The following is a 23,166-nucleotide window of genomic DNA, read 5'->3' as shown; positions in this document are numbered from 1 at the left end:
GCGACATGGAGCTCTTTAAAATCAACACTAACAGCTGGGAAAAAGTAGCACTGGATAGTTCCACATGGAGAGTGAGCTTAAAGGAAGGGCCCTGGCTTGTAGATGCTATACACAATAGTAGTAGAAAAAATGGTGAAAATGCAACGGCGCCTGGTGATTACATATGCCCAACCTGTGACCGCAGTTGTGTATCAAGGTTTGGCCTCTTTAGTCACACAAGAAGTTGCGTAGGGAAAAGAAAATGTCTCGAGACGTAAAATACCACAGCAGGTGGGTAGCCAAGACTAACGATCCCCGCTTACTGGTTTAGTACTCACTTTCCTTGGGCAAAAAGTTTGAAGAATCGTAGATCTAGTGATGATTCAGAATTTTAACAAGGTTACAAAAGACAGTTTGTGTGGAAACACAAACTCAAAATCGGCCCCCGAAGTAAAATGTTTTACATAATTCGGATAATCCTTCAGAGTTGAAGATAGTTTACTTCCTAGTCCAAACCTCACGCAGGACGACGGGGGATGGGAGCAGGCAGGGTTTGAACCTTCGATCGTCGATAAATCCAAACGACAGTCCAGCGCGCAAACCGCACGACCAGTGGTCCACCCAGGTAGGCTTCAATATTTTCAGAAAGAACATCCGAATGAAATTATATCAAAGACAAATGAGAGATAAGAATGGAGAAAGAAGGTTAACAGATCTTGTGTAGTGCCCCAACCATCCCGCAGATCAAAGGATACGTGAAAGTGAATGTAAAGTTAGATGTGAACCTGGCCTAACTAGTTTGTGGTCTATAGGGCAGATGATGTAAAGTTCATCTGTTTTTGTGGCCTACGGTTAACGAGGGTGTCATGTAGCCAAGCACAACGACCAACCGCCTTTGCTTTTCCCCAACTAATGATCCCAGTCTTCACCAGGATTCGAACCAGGGACCCTAAAAAAAAAAAAAAAAAAAAAAAAAAAAAAAAAAAATGTGACTTGCCTTCTACGGTTAAAAATTTATGAAAATGATATTTATAAGATTACTATTCGTCTTAAAATAGGTCTAACATATAATGCATACTAATTAGCTTTTTCTTATAAAAAAACTGCTTGCATAATTGATTTTAAAAATTAAAATTTTCGCTTTCAGGGAAAAAAAAAGTAGCCGTTACATCAGAACTTTGAATGGTCTAAAATATTGTGAAGTCGGATTTTCAATATCTCTTCTAGTTTACGAGATCTAAACGGGACGGACGGACAGACGGACAGACATTTCGCACAAAACTAAAAGCGTCTTTTCCCCTTTCGGGGGCCGCTAAAAAAGCTAAGTGTCTGACGTTTGAATACGATGACTTCCGCTTAATTGCATGGTCGCGTGCATGCATTACTAATGCGTTTAACCGAATTATGTGACTAAAAGGGTCTTCTGTTAAAATAACAATGAGTCGCTTCTTTGATACGTTAGGCAACTAAACAAACAATGCCATAATATTGTATGCAGTTAAGTGAGTTTCATTGTTGTATTTAAGGCCGACTCATAGTATAATGTGTGCATTACACGCAGGTGGCCTAATTTGGGGGCAGCCAAAAAGATATTCTAATGTTACTTTTAAACATTTGAAAAGAATATTATTGAAGAAACATTTTCTGACACTAGCGAGGGAAACTAAACTTCTGAAGTCTGTCCAGGGGAAACATTTTCTGACACTAGCGAGGGAAACTAAACTCCTGAAGTCAGTCCAGGGAAGCGCCAGGACCATGAAGAGGTTTTAAAAGACAAACAAAAAGGCATCTACCAAGTAGAACAAGGAAAGCACGTCAAATAAAGCAACAGAACAGAATCTGCATCTGGGCCATTCTCAGCATGGACTTCAACCATCACAACAGACCTTTGCCATAACAACAGACCTCTGCCATCACAATAGAACTCTGCCATAACGATAGACTTCTGCCATCACAACAGAACTCTGCCATAACAATAGACTTCTGCCATCACAAAAGACTTCTGCCATCACAACAGACTTCTTCAAATATTCCGTTCGGTGAAAGGTTCCTTCTTATTCTTTCCAGCTGTTTGATCTCAGATTTCTGTCCTCCGACAATATTAATCACGCTTACCAAGAGTTGCCGTGACACGGAGGCCAATTCGAGGAAAGCACAAACATGGATGTCCTCGTAAAACTTGGCAACACACTTTCAGCTTCATGAAAGACCCCAGAACAGTGGACACCAGGTGGGAAGAGGCTTCAGACATTGCCAGTGACACATCTTTATGGAGACAGCTTGCCGCCCAATGCGACGTATGGCGCGGGAGGATCGAATAGATGTAAGTCTAAGTAATATCTCAGATTATGTTTCTGCTTCTTTTTCTCAAATTCCTAGAATTCTTCTGCCCTCTGCGAGCAGTTTAAAACGCCTCTGCTTAAACAGAATGTCTGCCAGGTCGGATGGCTGCTTGGTTGTGTGGTATTCACGCTGGAGTGTCGTTCGGACTTCTCGATGGTCCCGGGTTCATACCCTGCCCACTCCCCCGTCTTCCTACGGGAGGTTTGGACTAGGAAGTAAATTATCTTCAACTTTGAAGGAACATCCGAGACATGTAAAACATTTGACAAAACAAACATTTTACAGGAAATGTTGTTAAACTCAAAAGTGTTTTGTTGTAATTGGTTGAGCTGTTTTGAAATAGCGAAATTCTGAACAATTCAAACCATTGACCTCGTCTGACACTCCAGCTATTCTTAGAATGTTGCTATTTACAACCTAAGTCACTAGCTGATAACTTTGTCAAGTCCTTGATACTAAACATTAACAACTTCCTGCTTGGGCCTCACATTTGCTGTAGTCCATTGTGATTTCGGTCTTGGTGTGTAAGGTGTAACTTTTTATGTGTAGGACTTGGTGTCAGAAGATATGCCTGGGTCTCTCAATATGAAGATTTGAACTAGTAATGTATTTTAACTGCTTTGCCTCCAGAAAAAGCAGTTAACCTCGGTGCAAACATGACCATTTGTTTTATAGAAGACCTGAACACTGACCTGCAACGTCACAATGTGTGGGCTCTTTTGAATTATAGTTCCTTGTCATGTTGCTCGTGGCTTCATGCTGCAGTATATTTAATAATAATAAGGGCGTTAACTTAATCCGCTGGCTTGGGGTAACTAAATCTAATATGTTTGTGTTTCACTTCTATCACATATCTGTATGTTCGTGATTTGTTCTTTTATTTATTAAATGTTTTTATTATTGTTCTAAATCAACGTGTCCTCAACGAGCTTTGTTTAGTCCTGCCTTGCTGGACAGGAACTGTGATAAAAACATTGATTGTTTCCCTTGACAAGCCGGCCTATTTTATTTTAATGAGCATTTTTACGTTCATGTCAAATGTATTTAATGAGAAGCTTTACGAGTATCGATCGTTGTGTTTTAAAACTTAATTAACTCCCCTTTCTTTTATTTCCAAAATTTGAAGTAAATGTAACTGATTTAAAAAGTCAATAGCTGTTACATTTTGTTCTCTACGTTCAATATTTTTAAACCAAAATCGGAATCGATTTCTTACCGTGTTTGTCTTGTTTATTTGCTTTATTTATGTATCTATCCCTTCAACGAATACACGCTCAGAATCGATATTTCGGCCTCATACAAATATTTAGTCAGTGTTCGAATACGAGCCGTTTACAAGTGACAGTCGATACATAATAGAAACAGGACTATCGATCGCGCCCAGTTGGTGGATGTCTAGAAAGAAGGGCGAGGGGGCTTGGCGGGAGAGAATGCCTGTATTATGTCATTCTAAATGACAAGTGATGTCGCGATTTTAACGCTCACTCTAAATTATCTGATGTCGATATGCGAGGTAAAATTATTTTATTGCTCTGCTTGGGAGGAAATAGGCAAGGGGTGGGTCAGCAATGGCGTCGGTGAGCTGTTATAGCAAAAGACGTGCTATGATTCTCCTCCGGTGTAAAATAACGAGAGAGAGAGAGAGAGAGAGGAGAGAAGAGAGACAGGATGGAGAGAGAGAGAGAGATGAAGGGAACATGAAGAGGCAGTCCCAGTGAATGGATAGATATAACTCTTAAATGACATCGAGACAGACATATAAGAGACAAAGAAAGAAAAAGAGATATGATAGTGAAGAAAACAAAAGGGGTAGAGAGAATCTAACCTACAAGTACAGATTTTAAGAGGGAGGGAGGGGGCGTAAAGGAAGGTGCAAGAGAGCTCTGACCATAAAAAAAATGTCCGGTTACTTTAAAAAAAATACATAAGGAATGGAATTTTACTGGAGAGTAGGAAAATCTTCGAGGCTGTGGCGTAATGATTTATTTGCGTACAGTGTAGAAATAGAGCATCGCAGGCAAAGTACGGTGTCTTTATAATGTTTGGTCTTCACCAAGTGTCTGTCTAATGTTTGGTAGTGTCTTTAGACTGTGTCTGTCTAATGTTAGGTAGTGTCTTTAGACTGTGTCTGTCTAATTTTGATAGTGTCTTTAGACTGTGTCTATCTAATGTTTGGTAGTGTCTTTAGACTATATCTTTAGACTATGTCTGTCTAATGTTTGGTAGTGTCTTTAGACTATGTCTTTAGACTGTGTCTGTCTAATGTTTGGTAGTGTCTTTAGACTGTGTCTGTCTATTGTTTGGTAGTGTCTTCAGACTGTGTCTGTCTAATGTTTGGTAGTGTCTTAAGACTGTGTCTGGTTAATGTTTGGTAGTGTCTTAAGACTGTGTCTGTCTAATTTTGGTAGTGTCTTTAGACTGTGTCTATCTAATGTTTGGTAGTGTCTTTAGACTGTGTCTATCTAATGTTTGGCTGTCTCTTTAGACTGTCTATCTAATGTTTGGTAGTGTCTTTAGACTGTGTCTGTCTAATGTTTGGTAGTGTCTTTAGACTATATCTTTAGACTGTGTCTGTCTAATGTTTGGTAGTGTCTTTAGACTATGTCTTTAGACTGTGTCTGTTTAATGTTTGGTAGTTTCATTAGACTGTGTCTGTCTAATGTTTGGTAGTGTCTTTAGACTGTGTCTGTCTAATGTTTGGTAGTGTCTTCAGACTGTGTCTGTCTTATGTTTGGCTGTCTCTTTAGACTGTCTATCTAATGTTTGGTAGTGTCTTTAGACTGTGTCTGTCTAATTTCGGTAGTGTCTTTAGACTGTGTCTATCTAATGTTTGGTAGTGTCTTTAGACTATATCTTTAGACTATGTCTGTCTAATGTTTGCTTGTGTCTTTAGACTATGTCTTTAGACTGTGTCTGTCTAATGTTTGGTAGTGTCTTAAGACTGTGTCTGTCTAATTTTGGTAGTGTCTTTAGACTGTGTCTATCTAATGTTTGGTAGTGTCTTTAGACTGTGTCTATCTAATGTTTGGCTGTCTCTTTAGACTGTCTATCTAATGTTTGGTAGTGTCTTTAGACTGTGTCTGTCTAATGTTTGGCAGTGTCTTTAGACTATATCTTTAGACTGTGTCTGTCTAATGTTTGGTAGTGTCTTTAGACTATGTCTTTAGACTGTGTCTGTTTAATGTTTGGTAGTGTCTTTTGACTGTGTCTGTCTAATGTTTGGTAGTGTCTTCAGACTGTGTCTGTCTAATGTTTGGTAGTGTCTTTAGACTGTCTGTCTAATGTTTGGTAGTGTCTTCAGACTGTGTCTGTCTAATGTTTGGCTGTCTCTTTAGACTGTCTATCTAATGTTTGGTAGTGTCTTTAGACTGTGTCTGTCTAATGTTTGGTAGTGTCTTTAGACTATATTTTTAGACTGTGTCTGTCTAATGTTTGGTAGTGTCTTTAGACTATGTCTTTAGACTGTGTCTGTTTAATGTTTGGTAGTGTCTTTTGACTGTGTCTGTCTAATGTTTGGTAGTGTCTTCAGACTGTGTCTGTCTAATGTTTGGTAGTGTCTTTTGGCTGTGTCTTTAGACTGTGTCTGTCTAATGTCTTGTTTGAGAGTGTCAATAGAGTTTAAACTCTGTATGTATTACAATAAATAGCGACTGGAGTCAACACTCTCCCATTTGCCTCATTAGGTGTACTGAATCATTCGCAGCTCGCCCCACCTTTTAAACACTGGACATTACTAAAGGACTTGCTAGGTACACGGTATGGGTGACAACTCATATTATATGACATATTTTGAAACTGCTACACTTCATTGGGCAGAGCTACGCCATCCCAAGCAATGCCTCTCAGCCTCACCGTGGCGCTCGGGTGGAAACGGTCGTTAGAGAACCCCCGTTGAGGCGCCAAAGGACCGAGTCCATTGCACTGGCGAAGATGGAAGAAAGAAACATGTCACTATCCACACACCGTTCCTTAAAGGACCGTTTTTATGGCGGACACCTGCACGGCTGATGTGGTACAGAGAAGGAATCTGGGGAAGTTTCCCCTGTGTGCTCGGCCTTTGGCCTCGCTTCTAATCCGAGCGATTTGGGATACGAGCCATCGGTAATAGGGATGTAATAATATACATCGTTTGGATCTTTCCCAGACAGAAGTTTGTTCAGACAGACAGATGGAGGCAAGCTTCAAAGGTCTTGAGTTCCAAGAGGCATAGACTCAGCTCTTAGGACAACTGTAGCTACGCCATTAAATGTCCGTCATAAGTTTTTAAAACCATTTGTTTCTCTCTAGTGTAATTCCACGTCAAACTTGTTTATTATTGTCTCTCTCGTGGTACAAAAACGTGAACACAGCTCTAATCAGCACGTGACTGCATATATTAGCACAAAAGAGGACAATAATACGATCGCGTAGAAATATCAATATTAAAGGGAAATAGTCAATATAAAAAAATCATACTGTTTTGACAGTTGTAGTCTCCCTTGTACTTCCAAAGTTTTTTTGTTTTTTTTTTAATTAAAAATCAAAAGTTTAATAGCATCAGAAACTGTTCAGTTTTCCAGACAGCTTTTCTTTGTATGAAATTATTTTCCTGCCTAAATGTGTGATGCGCACTTTGGACTGTCATCCTATCTTAATTTTAACTATCTTTAAAGAAATCTGGAGGAAAATCTGAAACTTATGCAAAGGGTCTAATCATTCAAGAAGTCTACGAAAAAAGATTTTAAAAATTACAAAGTGTAAAATTCCCCTGTATTGGGTGTCACTGTCGGTGTCACTGTCGGTGTCACTGTATATGATAACTAAATGTATCAGTGCTACGCCTAGAGTTAACACAGTACAATGAATAGCTCATACCTGGTGAGATGGCAGGACACAGCAATGGCTAACTAGTGAGGAGTGAACCAACATGTGACATTCAGTTAGTAGCTCATACCTGGTGAGATGGCAGGACACAGCAATGGCTAACTAGTGAGGAGTGAACCAACATGTGACATTCAGTTAGTAGCTCATACCTGGTGAGATGGCAGGACACAGCAATGGCTAACTAGTGAGGAGTGAACCAACATGTGACATTCAGTTAGTAGTTCATACCTGGTGAGATGGCAGGACACAGCAATGGCTAACTAGTTAGGAGTGAACCAACATGTGACATTCAGTTAGTAGCTCATACCTGGTGAGATGGCAGGACACAGCAATGGCTAACTAGTGAGGAGTGAACCAACATGTGACATTCAGTTAGTAGTTCATACCTGGTGAGATGGCAGGACACAGCAATGGCTAACTAGTAAGGAGTGAGCCAACATGTGACATTCAGTTAGTAGTTCATACCTGGTGAGATGGCAGGACACAGCAATGGCTAACTAGTGAGGAGTGAACCAACATGTGACATTCAGTTAGTAGCTCATACCTGGTGAGATGGCAGGACACAGCAATGGCTAACTAGTGAGGAGTGAACCAACATGTGACATTCAGTTAGTAGTTCATACCTGGTGAGATGGCAGGACACAGCAATGGCTAACTAGTGAGGAGTGAACCAACATGTGACATTCAGTTAGTAGCTCATACCTGGTGAGATGGCAGGACACAGCAATGGCTAACTAGTGAGGAGTGAACCAACATGTGACATTCAGTTAGTAGCTCATACCTGGTGAGATGGCAGGACACAGCAATGGCTAACTAGTGAGGAGTGAACCAACATGTGACATTCAGTTAGTAGCTCATACCTGGTGAGATGGCAGGACACAGCAATGGCTAACTAGTGAGGAGTGAACCAACATGTGACATTCAGTTAGTAGTTCATACCTGGTGAGATGGCAGGACACAGCAATGGCTAACTAGTGAGGAGTGAACCAACATGTGACATTCAGTTAGTAGCTCATACCTGGTGAGATGGCAGGACACAGCAATGGCTAACTAGTGAGGAGTGAACCAACATGTGACATTCAGTTAGTAGCTCATACCTGGTGAGATGGCAGGACACAGCAATGGCTAACTAGTAAGGAGTGAGCCAACATGTGACATTCAGTTAGTAGTTCATACCTGGTGAGATGGCAGGACACAGCAATGGCTAACTAGTTAGGAGTGAACCAACATGTGACATTAGTTCATACCTGGTGAGATGGCAGGACACAGCAATGGCTAACTAGTTAGGAGTGAACCAACATGTGACATTCAGTTAGTAGCTCATACATGGTGAGATGGCAGGACACAGCAATGGCTAACTAGTTAGGAGTGAACCAACATGTGACATTCAGTTAGTAGCTCATACCTGGTGAGATGGCAGGACACAGCAATGGCTAACTAGTGAGGAGTGAACCAACATGTGACATTCAGTTAGTAGTTCATACCTGGTGAGATGGCAGGACACAGCAATGGCTAACTAGTGAGGAGTGAACCAACATGTGACATTCAGTTAGTAGTTCATACCTGGTGAGATGGCAGGACACAGCAATGGCTAACTAGTGAGGAGTGAACCAACATGTGACATTCAGTTAGTAGCTCATACCTGGTGAGATGGCAGGACACAGCAATGGCTAACTAGTGAGGAGTGAACCAACATGTGACATTCAATTAGTAGTTCATACCTGGTGAGATGGCAGGACACAGCAATGGCTAACTAGTGAGGAGTGAACCAACATGTGACATTCAGTTAGTAGCTCATACCTGGTGAGATGGCAGGACACAGCAATGGCTAACTAGTGAGGAGTGAACCAACATGTGACATTCAGTTAGTAGCTCATACCTGGTGAGATGGCAGGACACAGCAATGGCTAACTAGTGAGGAGTGAACCAACATGTGACATTCAGTTAGTAGCTCATACCTGGTGAGATGGCAGGACACAGCAATGGCTAACTAGTAAGGAGTGAACCAACATGTGACATTCAGTTAGTAGTTCATACCTGGTGAGATGGCAGGACACAGCAATGGCTAACTAGTTAGGAGTGAACCAACATGTGACATTCAGTTAGTAGTTCATACCTGGTGAGATGGCAGGACACAGCAATGGCTAACTAGTAAGGAGTGAACCAACATGTGACATTCAGTTAGTAGCTCATACCTGGTGAGATGGCAGGACACAGCAATGGCTAACTAGTAAGGAGTGAGCCAACATGTGACATCCAGTTAGTAGTTCATACCTGGTGAGATGGCAGGACACAGCAATGGCTAACTAGTTTGGAGTGAACCAACATGTGACATTCAGTTAGTAGCTCATACCTGGTGAGATGGCAGGACACAGCAATGGCTAACTAGTTAGGAGTGAACCAACATGTGACATTCAGTTAGTAGCTCATACCTGGTGAGATGGCAGGACACAGCAATGGCTAACTAGTGAGGAGTGAACCAACATGTGACATTCAGTTAGTAGTTCATACCTGGTGAGATGGCAGGACACAGCAATGGCTAACTAGTGAGGAGTGAACCAACATGTGACATTCAGTTAGTAGTTCATACCTGGTGAGATGGCAGGACACAGCAATGGCTAACTAGTGAGGAGTGAACCAACATGTGACATTCAGTTAGTAGCTCATACCTGGTGAGATGGCAGGACACAGCAATGGCTAACTAGTGAGGAGTGAACCAACATGTGACATTCAGTTAGTAGTTCATACCTGGTGAGATGGCAGGACACAGCAATGGCTAACTAGTGAGGAGTGAACCAACATGTGACATTCAGTTAGTAGCTCATACCTGGTGAGATGGCAGGACACAGCAATGGCTAACTAGTGAGGAGTGAACCAACATGTGACATTCAGTTAGTAGCTCATACCTGGTGAGATGGCAGGACACAGCAATGGCTAACTAGTGAGGAGTGAACCAACATGTGACATTCAGTTAGTAGCTCATACCTGGTGAGATGGCAGGACACAGCAATGGCTAACTAGTGAGGAGTGAACCAACATGTGACATTCAGTTAGTAGTTCATACCTGGTGAGATGGCAGGACACAGCAATGGCTAACTAGTGAGGAGTGAACCAACATGTGACATTCAGTTAGTAGTTCATACCTGGTGAGATGGCAGGACACAGCAATGGCTAACTAGTTAGGAGTGAACCAACATGTGACATTCAGTTAGTAGCTCATACCTGGTGAGATGGCAGGACACAGCAATGGCTAACTAGTGAGGAGTGAACCAACATGTGACATTCAGTTAGTAGTTCACATTATTTACATGACAAGTCATGTGGCTTGTTCGACTTCTGATGTGGAAGTATTAGGTTCGAACCTCAACCTTCTCAAATCCTTGGTCGGTCGGCACTCAGGCATTGGTCAAAGGTAGTCAAGCTAATAAATTAATGAATTATATAACATTGAAAAATTTCATTTGTGGAGTCACAAGGGCTTGAAAACATCCATTACATAACCCTGGTCTTTGATCTTGTGCCACTCCTGTGTACACACAAGACTTGATGTCATCTTCGATTAAAGCAAAATGAATAAAAAAAAAAGAAAATACATTAAAATAAATACTTTGTAAAAAAAGACAATAGCCTACCTTTTTTATACAGCTTATAGAGTGATTATTTTGCTCTTAATAACTATCTAAAATTAAAAAACAATGGAAAAAAATTTTTTACCCTAAACCCCAAAGAATCCTGGTGCAGCGTATGTATATGTATGTAAAGATCTGTTACACTTTTATACTATTCCAATGATAAACATTTAGATCTAGACTTAGAACAATCTGCAAAAAATGTTCCTGAACATAAAAATTTATTAAACTCTTAAATCAGTAATGCCTCACATAAACTCACATTTAGAAATTGCTGTATGCGATAGTCCTTCTAAAACCATCTTGAATCTAGATCTAACCCTAGTTCTCCAGTGAAATTTAAATTTAATTTTTTTTTTACTTTAACAGTCAAATTAGAGTTCCTCCATGAAGTTCTGACTTGAATAAAAAAAAATTGCATAAACGACAACTTTTGATCTGTCGAATTGTGAAAGCTGGCAACTGCAGTTTAACACACTGTCCATGTTGTGTTCTCTTGAACAGAGTTGAGTTAAGCTTTGTCTGGTGTGAGGAGTTCCCAGGAGTTCATACCACAAAATGTCCTAACATGTTCAAAGTAAATTCAACACTTATTTGACAAGCAAATGACTTTAATGGTATATATATGGTGTGAGGAGTTCCCAGGAGTTCATACCACAAAATGTCCTAACATGTTCAAAGTAAATTCAACACTTATTTGACAAGCAAATGAATTTAATGGCATAAAAAAAATATTATTTACAGTGCAGCAGAATTTCTTAAAATATTATTTGTAATGAAATGTTGAACAGGAAATGGGTGACTGTCTATGGCATATTCTACAATTGAAACATGCTACAGAAGCCACTCTTACATCTGGGTCTCAAAGGGATTCTTCCTGCATTACATTTATTTTTACTTGGAAAGCAAATGAGTTGACAGACCAAGGGGGTTAATCTACTTACTCAGCTTGTGACATAGCAATAAAAATAAAAGTTTCTGGTGGCATGTGCTAAAAATGAACACATGCAGATGAAATAAAAGCGGAAGTTTCTTTTCTAGTTTTTTCATGCAGTTACTAGAAGTGGTAAAATTTAAAAAGGGACACAAACTGGTAGAGACTAGCTTAAGGGACTTGGAGATATGAATTCAATACTAGTCAAGTCTATAGAAATTTGGGGCATGGTGGCTCTGTGGTAAAGTGCTTGGCTTCTGAACCAAGAGGACCCAGGTTTGAATCTCTGGATTATTAGGATGCCCCTTAGTCCATGCAACTCTAAATGGTGCCTGACATTAGTTGGGGAAAGTAAACGGTTTGTGCTGGCCACATGACACCCTCTTTAACTGTGGGCTTTAGAAACAGATGACCTAACATTATCTGCCCTATAGATCTCAGGGTCTTAAATGGGTTCTTTTACATTTTTGTTTACTATAGCAATGTCTTGGTAAACTGAACACTAGATGCCTGGTTTGTCTGGAAGTAGATCAAACTGAAACAGTGTTACATCTCCCTAGGACACCCACACCTTCACCTCAGATTACAAAATATATCACTGGAATGGTATTATGACTTGTACATCACAATAAATCAAAAAGTGTAGAAACATTGCACTGAAATGTAGAATCTACTCAGACCCACTCAAACATGACAGTTCATCAAATCCTATCACAACTATTTGAGTACCTCAGAACAAAATGTGGGCAAATATTTATGGCTACAGCAATACCAAGAGAAAAACATAGTCTCAGTTAATAAACATAACATGTAATAAACAATAGCAGCATTAGAGAACATGACTCGACTGACCACCTGAGGCTGAATGGTGTATAGAGGTCATTGCTCATTCTACTAACTTAAAAAGAATTTTTTTTTGGCAAGTCTGGATGGTCAAGTAAGGTGTTAGCTTGGTACCAGTGTCCCTGCTAAAGAATTTTGCCAAGTCTGTGGTTTAAATCATTGTAAGAACCTAAATATGTTTCACTGTATTCTCTTCACTTTCTTCTGGCTTGATAACCATACATAGGAACATCAACAGATGTGAAGAGCCTTGATTATACACAGAAATGTCAAGGGTTATGCATACAAGCTCTTGTTACACATAGAGCTTTTAAGCACTTCCAGGTTGTTTTTGTGTTCAAACATAGACTATCAAAGTTTACCGCAGACAAGCTCTCACCCTACCAAGTGCTGTCAGTAACACCTGGACAAACTACTATAATACATGAGGCTTACAACGATTACCCAAGAGAGCTATGGGTAATAAGTAGGACTGTCTACTGCTACTTTATGAAGCTATTTTCTTACATAGCCATGTTTAAAACTACCAGGGCAAACTGTTATCTCTTGTTACGTAATGAGACTTTCTCATCAGTACATTTACAACAAACTTCAACATCATAGTTTTAGAAATAATTTAATCTTAATTTCATAACTAACACTGTCAACACTATTTTGTTTATAATCCTCCATTTTGAATTCTTGTCACCTTTTAACAATGCATTCCCACCATTCCACAAGACAATGTGCACATAACACTGATATATATAGAGAGTTCTCAAGTCTTGTAATGAACTTATCATCAAGTCCACATACATTTTTTAAATCTTAAAACCCAAGATGTGAGGTGACATGGTCAGGATGTTTCGGAGTTACGTTTTTGCTGCTGGAATATTTCATCTATAAGGAAGCTTTTGCCAATAAGTTCAAGATGACTGCTATGACTTGGAGGTGACTGAGACATTTGATATGAGTTTAAATGTGATTCATAAACTTAAAATGAAGCTGTTTTCATTTAGGTATTTCAACTTTTGGTCTTTTACTCAATGCAATGACTTAAGTCTGATTCATGAGAGAATATTTTCAAGCATTTATATTAACACCAAGGCAGCAGCAAGAACCCAAATGGAGGAAGCTTGTAAAAGCAATAATGAGAATTTGTTTCAGCTAATGTAAATGTTGGAGCAAAGAGAAATGTAAATCAGCAACGCTGTTTCTGCCTCTGGAGTCACTATCTGTAGCCTTTGGGAGCTTTGTAAGCCACTGTCCTGTGGTCAGTGATGTCCATTTTCTCATGGCATTTTCTGTGGAAACAAAAATAAAGGTGCTTTTTCATACATGTTTATCAGATAAAGATTAAATAAAATATACATCATAATGGATAAAGGACTACAATATTCACACTTTTCTAATATCACTAATCAAGATATATCTGTAGGCCTATTTGATTTTGATGAAACCAAACTGTCTTAGGCTCAACCGTCCCAAACCTCCAACAATAATTAGCCCTTTAAATCAGCAGCTTAGCAACAAAGTGGTTGATTGAGTCCAGGCCAATGACTAACAAGTACTAACTGGTGCCATTAAAAAAACAAAGATGTACAAGCATTGAGTGTCATGACAGTATTACTGTGGTACATACATTGGGATATTTGTGTACCTGTACTGATAAATACAAGAAGATTCTTTGTTACGCTCAACCTTCTAGTTTCATAGTGGGAGGGAGGCACCATCACTGGCCCCCTGGTGCCTCGTTGCTTCACTGTTTTAAAATGACTCTTTGTCTACACTGGAAATAAAGACATCATTTTCTTTTCCTTTAAATACTATGCTGCTAGGTCTACAAGGGTAACATTTAAACAATGACATGTATGCCTAATGACTTGTCTGGTTGTGTCTTTCCACTGTTTATATTATGTCTTGTTTGGTAATGTATATAGGCTAAAGAAGATGTACTATCACATGGGTACTTTGAAACCGTGCTCTGCTCTACCAGTTACACATTGCTGCTGAATTCAACACTCTCTAATTTATAACATTATATTTATTCAATCATTCTCAGCCCACTGCACCTTTATTGCACATGTATTACATAAATACCTAGAATGTAGGGAATGAAAGGTCAAAGTAACAAGGAAAACTGAATGGTTTGAAAACTAAACTTCAATCTTTCCATTACACTGATATAAGATAAACGTCAGAAGCATTTGGACTTCTAGCCATTCTCTGTTCACAATCAAAGTCCTAATATTCAACACAATAAGCTGTAGACAAGAGTCATGTATTGTTTCCTCATCCAACAGTCAATGTTGTCAAAAAAGTCCTAGCCAATTAAATCTTCATGGAAAAAAATGGAGATGGATTAGACATATCACACCAATTGCAAAAAAGTGTGCCAGGATGGACATGGACCCAACAGAAGGGTATTACACAGAAAAGAATCTATCGACTAAGTACTATGCTCAACTGGGAGTCAAAAGGACTAAGTCAAGTCAAGTTATAAGCTGATAGAAGAGAGGCTGTTTCAGCTGGTAATGCCATCACAGAGCAGACACTAAACAAAAAGTCTGCACCTTTAACCCATACCACAGGGTTGTATTCCATAAGTTCTTTGTTTGGCAATCCATGGATGTGACGGGAGGATGAGCCACACTCAAGTCAGGCAAAGGGACATTTCAGCTAAGTGCTTCATTACAGGATGACAATGTTCCTGCAAGCTTTGTTAAAAAAAAGTTATTTTTATACAGGATTTGAAGACAGGGTCTAAATAATTCTAAAAGTTGCCAGGTATCTGTTGCAGCTCAAAAGACTTGTTCACCCCCAGCCATTATGACTGGTGTTAGACACTTAGCATTTTTAGACATTTAGTTAGTATAGAGAGGAACCATAGACTTTGAACATGACCTTTAGTAACGTCACAGCTTAGTGGGTTATAGTCTATTTATGTTATTATTAGTCAGTTGGTGTTAGGACTATAAGGGAATAACTTCGGACAGAGACTCGACTGTGACCTTTTCAGCATTAAACTTCATTCAAGTATATAACAGTCTGGACTTAGTCTTTCTACTTGCGTGTACACCTTGTTACTTAGTAGTTTAAACATAACTAAAATACCCGTACAAGAACACAGACATCTCCAGAGTAGTCAGTCAAAGTCAGACAGCCATCAACAACTACAAGATCAAGGTCTATCACACTGGTAAACTTGCCAGACAATAGAATACAGAGAAATCTAACTTAGTTTTTAAAAAACGTTTATGCTCAAAGTATTACTGTAAGGTGTTACAGTAATGTGTTACAGTAATTGGTTACAGTAATAAGTTACAGTAATGTGTTACAATAATGTGTTGTAAAATGGATACAAAGAGACAAAGACTGAGTACAGACTTACACAAAGCATTTCTTGCAGTACAAATCTAGGTCACAGTCTCGACATCTGATGCAGGCATCCTCAGTACACAGACAGCAGTAGGGGAGTTCATCACTATCATCGTAGTCACTATCAGAGTTTTCTTTCCTTGTAGAGGGCTATTGGAAAAAAAGAACAAAACTCAACCCTTACAGTGAATCCCTGGATGATGAACAATACTGTTACGTCTTTATATTGGATGAGACTCTTTAGACATGAAAACGACAAATCACAGTTTATAAATACTTTAATCTTTGTTAACACTGAAAACACTTTCTTGTTCATATTCCTCCATTGCGGTCGTTTTTTCCTTTCAACACGCAATCGCACCATTTCACATTCACACTAAGATGCGCACGTAACACCCCCCCCTGTTTAACAAGTTCGATGTACATCGAACGTCCAAAATACAAATCACTGAATATATTATCAGACTATTCCAAGTTAAAAAAAAATCGGTAACATATAAAACCATAATGTAATAACTAAACAAACTCAAACACAATGTCATGTTAATACCAATACAATTCCAACATAGAATAACAATTATATTCATCACAATAATAACTGTTATTATGAGCAATTGAAACCACTTCTGTTAACATATATCTTTAAGTAATCATATTTCTATTAATACAACTCCCCACTCATAATTTTATGCCTGTACAAACACCATCATTCCAGTCGCAATCAAATAGTTAACAAACAAGGTCTATCTTGCTCCATGTATATTGTAGCCTCAACAACATGACCCAGTTTATAACTAACAACACTCCTCATAGGCTACCATAGCTTTAATCCAATGCTATTTACGTCTTAGTATCATCAGGCCTATATAATAATTCCAGTCTTGACGTTTCTTTTTATGTATTTCTACCACATCATTTCGATAATTTTCTTACAAATGTAATTTTAATAGAATAATTATAATCCAACAGAACCACACATAATTAAATACATTGTGCAACATCTACGTATCTACTTTCCAGTATTTATACTCTTTTACATTTCCTATGTAGCCTTTACAAACTTCTATAATGTAGTATCCTTAACCTATATGTATATGTAACAACAATATTTACTTCATTACACATATATTTATTCATTGTAGAATAGAACAATAATTAGTGTCCATCAGTCCTACCTTTTCTAATCATATCTATATAATTCTAACATTATTGACATGCCATCCTTTCCGCTTCCCTCCTTTGCAATGATGTCCCATTGTGATCCTACTACCGAATGATCTAGCTGTACTGTTTTCTAGGCTGCTAATATCCCTCTCTTTTCTCGTATACGCCTCTCCACTATTGTACCTTGATTCCTTAATTCTAATTAACTGTTGACACTGTCTTCTAAGACTAAGACTAAGACTAAGACTGCTTTATTGATCCTTACGGAAATTTGTTGTGATTACAAGGACTCGTTTCTCATATAAAGACAACACAACAGAAAAATACACATAAATACAACAGACAACATAAAGAGTTCATTCAGCGACTACACACAGGTATCTTGGTGCATTTCATGTTCCCTGATCAATGAGTGGCGGTGATAGAGTCTGACCGAGTGAGGTACGAACGAGTTTTTGTACCGCTCCGTTCTTGTTTTGATTGACAGCAGTCGCCCACTTCGCGACGACCTGGCGTAGTTCTGATGGAGCGGGTGGCCGTTGTCTTCCAAGATTTTTTCGATTTTTCTTAGGCACGTTTGTTCAAAAAGTTCCTTTAAATGTGGTAATGTTGTGAGTGTAATTTTTGATGCTTTTTTAATGATGTTTTCTAGACGTTGCAACAGTTTAGATGAGGCGTTGCCTTGCCAACAACTTATTCCGTATGTTAGCAGATTTTGTACAGTCGCGCCGTAAAATGTCTCAAGGATCTTCTTATTTAATTTAAAACTGTTGAGTTTGTATAGAAAAAAGAGTCGCTGGGCTGTTTTCTTTGTCAGAGTTCCAAGGTGGTCTTCCCATGAAAGCTTGTTGTTGATGATAATGCCTAGATATTTATATGCCTTTACTTGTTCTATAGATGTAGTGTTTATTTGCAGTTCACGTATAGTTTGTTTTTTCTTTCTAAAATCTATTATAAGTTCTTTAGTTTTTGTTACATTCAGTTCTAGAAAGTTGTCGGTGCACCAGTTTGTAAACTCTTCTATCGAGCTTCGATACTGAGTTTCGTCTCCTGAAATAAGACCGACTATGGCAGTATCATCAGCGAATTTAATGAGTTTAACTGAGTCATAGATGCTTCTTATGTCATTAGTGTAAAGAGTGTATAGCACAGGAGAAAGTACACAACCTTGTGGAGCACCCGTACATAGTACTCGATATGCCCCCTTCTCCCACAATTAAAGCATAAGATGTATGGACTTGTACGTCTATATGTGGGTTTAAATCGCTTTCCCTGTACCACTGATTGCCTTACTTTACTTTGATTTGGACCCATTCCTATTGCATTGCTTTCTACCTTATCTGTTAATTCTTTCTTCTCGTGCTCTCTGCTACCCATGTCATCTGATGTATAAGATCTTATGTCTTCTTCCACATCCCCATTTCTACCTCGCGTAAACTTTATCCTATAATATTTCTTCCAATTCTCAATCTCCCTTACTGAACATATTTTCACCCCATGAATATTCCCAATAATTAAATCTATCTCACCCTGATCTACAACACAAGCTTCCACTGTCCCCTTAAAATACGGTGTGTCTATACTAACTTTAGCAATCGGTAATTGTACAATATTCCCATTAAACATAACACACTTCCTAGATTCGCCTGTATATTCATGGTCTTCCACTAAATCCTTATTCACTCCAATAATAGTGCTCCCTGTATCCCTGATGGTCTTGGCTGCCTTGTTCCCTACGAATGTCTGAAAAATCTCCAATGTTCCAGTATCAGATGACAATGATAAGCCTTGCTCTATTCTACCTTTCTCCCAGTCCTTTCTTTCCTGTCTGTTTCCTTGATATCTTCCGTTGCAGCTATCATTTTGTCTTTCATATGTACCACTTCTATACTGTCTATCCTGTGTCTCCTTTGTTCTGTGAGAGTTATTCTGTGTCTCACATGTTCTGTTAAAGGCAACTATTTCTTCTATATCACTGCCTCTAGATAATTTCTTCTCGGGATGAGCCACTTTATAAGCCCTTATCAGTCTTACTATGTCTTCTATGGATTTCGGTTTCCTCTCCAACAGAAATATTTTTAATTCCTCCTGACACTCGTACATCACTTTGTCCAGCATGAGAAATGTCTTAAGACTGTCAAAGGTTTTTTCTACCTCAGCAGTTTCTATCCAGTTATCGAAATGGCTGCTCATTTTGTCCAAGAAGGTCTGCGGGTCATCCTCTGGTTCTATCTCACAATTAACAAACTGTTGGCGATAGAAAGCTTCTGTTTTCCCGAAAGTTCGAAGTAGTTGTTCTTTCACAATGCTGTAGTTACCCTGGTTCATACATATTTTTGAAGGCACCTCCGCTGTAAATGATCTCGACAATAAGAATGTCCATTTGTCTTCAGGGTATTCCAATTCTCTCATTTCTATTTCGAACTTCTTCAAAAAAAATGTCTATGTCCATTTTGTCTTCGTTGAATATCAAACCTTTATATTTTGCCAGTTTATTCCCTGTAGAGTCACTCTTTCTTTTATCATTCTCTTTTCCTTGGTCTGTTTTTAACTTTTTCTCTGCTGTCTCTTTTTCAAACGCTAATCTTTCTCTTTCAATGGCGACTAATTCGTTTTTCTTCTCCTTTTCAATGGCTATCTTTTCTCTTTCTCTTTTGTCCTCCTTGTCTAATCTTTCCTTTTCTTTTTCTCTTTCTCTTTTGTCCTCCATGTCTAATCTCTCCTTTTCTTTTTCTCTTTCCATCGCTAATCTCTCCTTTTCTTTTTCTCTTTCCATCGCTAATCTCTCCTTTTCTTTTTCTCTTTCCATTGCTAATCTCTCCCTCTCCATCAACCTTTCTTGTACGTACTTTCTTAGTTCTGCCCCTTCCAGCTCCAACAACCTTCCCTCTTCTTTCAACGCTGCTACCTCAGCCTTGTCCGCCATTTTCTATTAATATTAATCAAATTGAATAGTATCCTGTCACTAGATCTAGACTATATAATATGATATCTCTACTGTCTGTTGACAGGAGATCAACTGTGTATAAAGGACTACGTAGGTTTTACCTTTGCGTTGGGCGCCACTTGTTACGTCTTTATATTGGATGAGACTCTTTAGACATGAAAACGACAAATCACAGTTTATAAATACTTTAATCTTTGTTAACACTGAAAACACTTTCTTGTTCATATTCCTCCATTGCGGTCGTTTTTTCCTTTCAACACGCAATCGCACCATTTCACATTCACACTAAGATGCGCACGTAACAAATACCTCATGCATTTAGAAGTAAACAAAATGTTTAGAATAGATAACAACAACAAGCACTAATGTCTCTGTCACAAGTCAGGACAGCAAGCATGGCAGGTGTGGCCTATAACCACATAAATCTAGACATAAAAAAGGAGAGAGAAAAATGATAGGGGATATTTGAAGGGAATGTAACTTAAGGGTTTACCTGTGGATTATATCAATTCAATTGTAGATCATTGTGTTATTCTATAGTTTTTGCATTGAGTTCAACTAATTTAAAGTTGCACTCCACAGAGTGAGTTCTTGCACGTATTAAAGTGTAATTCAAAAAGATCTATAGAACAGGAATCTTCATAAATTTTTAGTGGGAAGAGAGAAATCATTACATCATGATGGCTTCTCATCCACGGTTACTGTCTATACTGTGTAATCTTTAGCGCTCTTAATTATTATCAAATTATATTAGATTTGAATTAAGCACTTAAGTAACGTTTGCTGCAGACATAAAGCGCCACGAAACTGGTGTGGATAGGTTCACAAGTTTTAGAGTTAATAAAGGTGGTCAGCAAAAAAACCAACTGCTTTAAAGCCCCCCCCCCCTCTCCCCCCACCCCCAAAACAAAGGTCAGGTACTCAATAACGATAGCCAGTACATTTCACTGTCTTTAAAAACACCAACTAAAAAAAAAATTTTAAATTATATAAACTTAAGAATATCCTTAATTTCTGAATCAAACTTCTCACACTTTAACTGGTACTAAAAAAATCAAATCATAGAATCAGTGCATTTCACTCTGCAATCTGAGTGCTTTAAATTGGTTTATGTTTGCTTTTGTAGGCTGAAGAAAGTGATGATTCAAACACACATTTTATTGCAAGATAGAGATTACAATTATTTAGTCATTTTGTGTACTAGAACGTGTCCTGGGGTATGCGTGCTGGGCTGTTGTTCTGCCCACTGTCATACCGTGCCATCCTGTGGGAGGTTAGGGCTATGAAGTAGATTATCTTCAACTCTGAAGGAGTATCCGAAACACATAAAACATTTTACAAAACATTTTTGCAAACATTTGATTCACATGGGCCACAAGCCTTGTTTATGTTCAGAATATAAGATATGGTTGGTAATAAGTGCAGATAAATGTCAAAAAGTTCTTCAAAAAAAGTTTATTGTGTGTGTTCTAAAATATTTTTTCTGTTTTTATGAGTTTATTCAGTTTAACTGAACATACAAATATTGTGATGTTTAGCACCAATCATAATTGTTTACGATTTGAGAAAAATGAATTTTTTTATACCAGATAATTAACATTATGTCTTTGAAATATTTACAAATAAAATTTTTTATTTAAGGTTTAGAGTCTATAAAAGAACATGTCAATTTAAAGATTTTTAAAGAACATGTCATGTTTTTATATCAAATATTTACCTCTGAATTTAAATGTTTTCGCTCGACAGTTTTTTCAGCCTTCTTTTTCGTCTTTGAACTTTTTGATGGGATGGGCAAAGCAGGCTCATCGGCAGGGAGTCTTCCTGAATTTCCAACTGCCTCATCAATTTTGGTCTCTTCAATGTAACGCTGGACCAGCGCTGCTGCTGCAACATCGTCATCACTGTCCTGGTCAGAGTCTACCAGTTGTGTGCTCAAGGACCGACTGATCTCAGTGCTTTTAGTTGTGTTGTCAGTGTCAGAGTTGACAGAGGCAGCATCTGAATGTGTTGGAGGCAACAAAATGAATTATACAAAAAAAACATGTTCAAGTTGAGCATCTTACTTCAGGGGAGACAATGGAATGGGGAAGTTGATAACTGGAAGACAATCCAAAGGTAGACACAAACAAGATTTCAAATTACACTTAAAATATCCTAAAAGAATATGAAGTCATTCATAGCAGGGACCAGTCATAGTACAAAAAAATGAAGTCAGTCAGCACCATCTACTCTCAACTTGTGGGAAAGAACCAAGCAAAAAACCTTAACACAAGATTTTGAAAAGTGATAATGGAGCTGGATAGGACACCTTCAAAAACCAAGTACTGATATTGCAAGGCAGGAATCCACAAAGAAAGAGGAAAGTGGGCAGACCCAAACAAACCTGGAAGAGGTCAGCAAAACTAAGGAGACATGGGAACAGATGAAGAAAGCTGCTCAGAACTTAGTTTTGGGGGAGAGGTGTGGTTGAAGCTTTATGCTCCCCTGAGGGTACAACGGAATAATTCAAGTAATTCGGTACCACTGTTTGGACATTTTTTTGTCAAAACTGCACCTAAGATATGGGTCAATGGATTTCTAATTTACCATAAAATAGATAACTGACATTAAGACAAAGAGAGCTAATTTTCTTAGGCACAACCTACTTTAACCTTCATGATCTCTACACTGAATATGAGATTAAGATTCACATTAATTTTTCAATAAAACAATATCTTTAAATCATCTGCCACTAGGTCGTAAAGGGAACATTTTTTTTTACCTAGTGCTTGTTTTGTAGCCTAACCCAACCAGTAACATACCATCAGAATGTTTGTTTTGTTCTCTGTGGGCTTGTAACACTTTAAGTCTGCTCATTAATTCCTTATCTCTGTGAAGATCTTGAACCGCCTTCTGTGCATCAGACTCCACCTCTTTAGCGGCCGCTGCTATCATCTTGTGAATCTCTTCCAAGTCCTGCTCTTCCAGTGTGGATGTTCCTTTGCACCAGAGAAAGTCAAGTGTATTTTTAGTGAAGCTTTGTGCTAAACTTTATCAATGCATTCAGTCAAGGTTGTTCTGAACCACTTCTGGTCCAAGTCAAAGATGTTAGACATTCAAAATATAAA

At 38.5% G+C, this 23,166-nt stretch overlaps 1 protein-coding gene across 3 annotated transcripts in view; it reads right to left on the bottom strand.

Moving 5' to 3' along the window:
• Positions 1-11,341: 11,341 nt before the first annotated feature.
• LOC106056346 (abscission/NoCut checkpoint regulator-like) overlaps positions 11,342-23,166 on the bottom strand; it is a 29,202-nt gene continuing 17,377 nt past the window's right edge. For 2 of the 3 annotated variants that reach the window (XM_013213046.2, XM_013213045.2), the window contains exons 9-12: positions 22,861-23,037; positions 21,777-22,057; positions 15,962-16,098; positions 11,342-13,874 (exon numbers count right to left, since the gene is read on the bottom strand). In XM_013213046.2, the coding sequence (XP_013068500.2) occupies positions 13,802-13,874; positions 15,962-16,098; positions 21,777-22,057; positions 22,861-23,037 (668 nt within the window). In that variant the 3' untranslated portion in view covers positions 11,342-13,801. The remainder of the gene's footprint in view (positions 13,875-15,961; positions 16,099-21,776; positions 22,058-22,860; positions 23,038-23,166) is intronic. The other variant, XM_013213044.2, reaches the window with a different exon arrangement.

Source organism: Biomphalaria glabrata, chromosome 3, assembly GCF_947242115.1.
Source record: "Biomphalaria glabrata chromosome 3, xgBioGlab47.1, whole genome shotgun sequence".
NCBI classification, from domain to species: Eukaryota; Metazoa; Mollusca; class Gastropoda; family Planorbidae; genus Biomphalaria; species Biomphalaria glabrata.
Note: the sequence above shows the minus strand (reverse complement) of the source record. Positions and strands in the feature narration are given on the sequence as shown.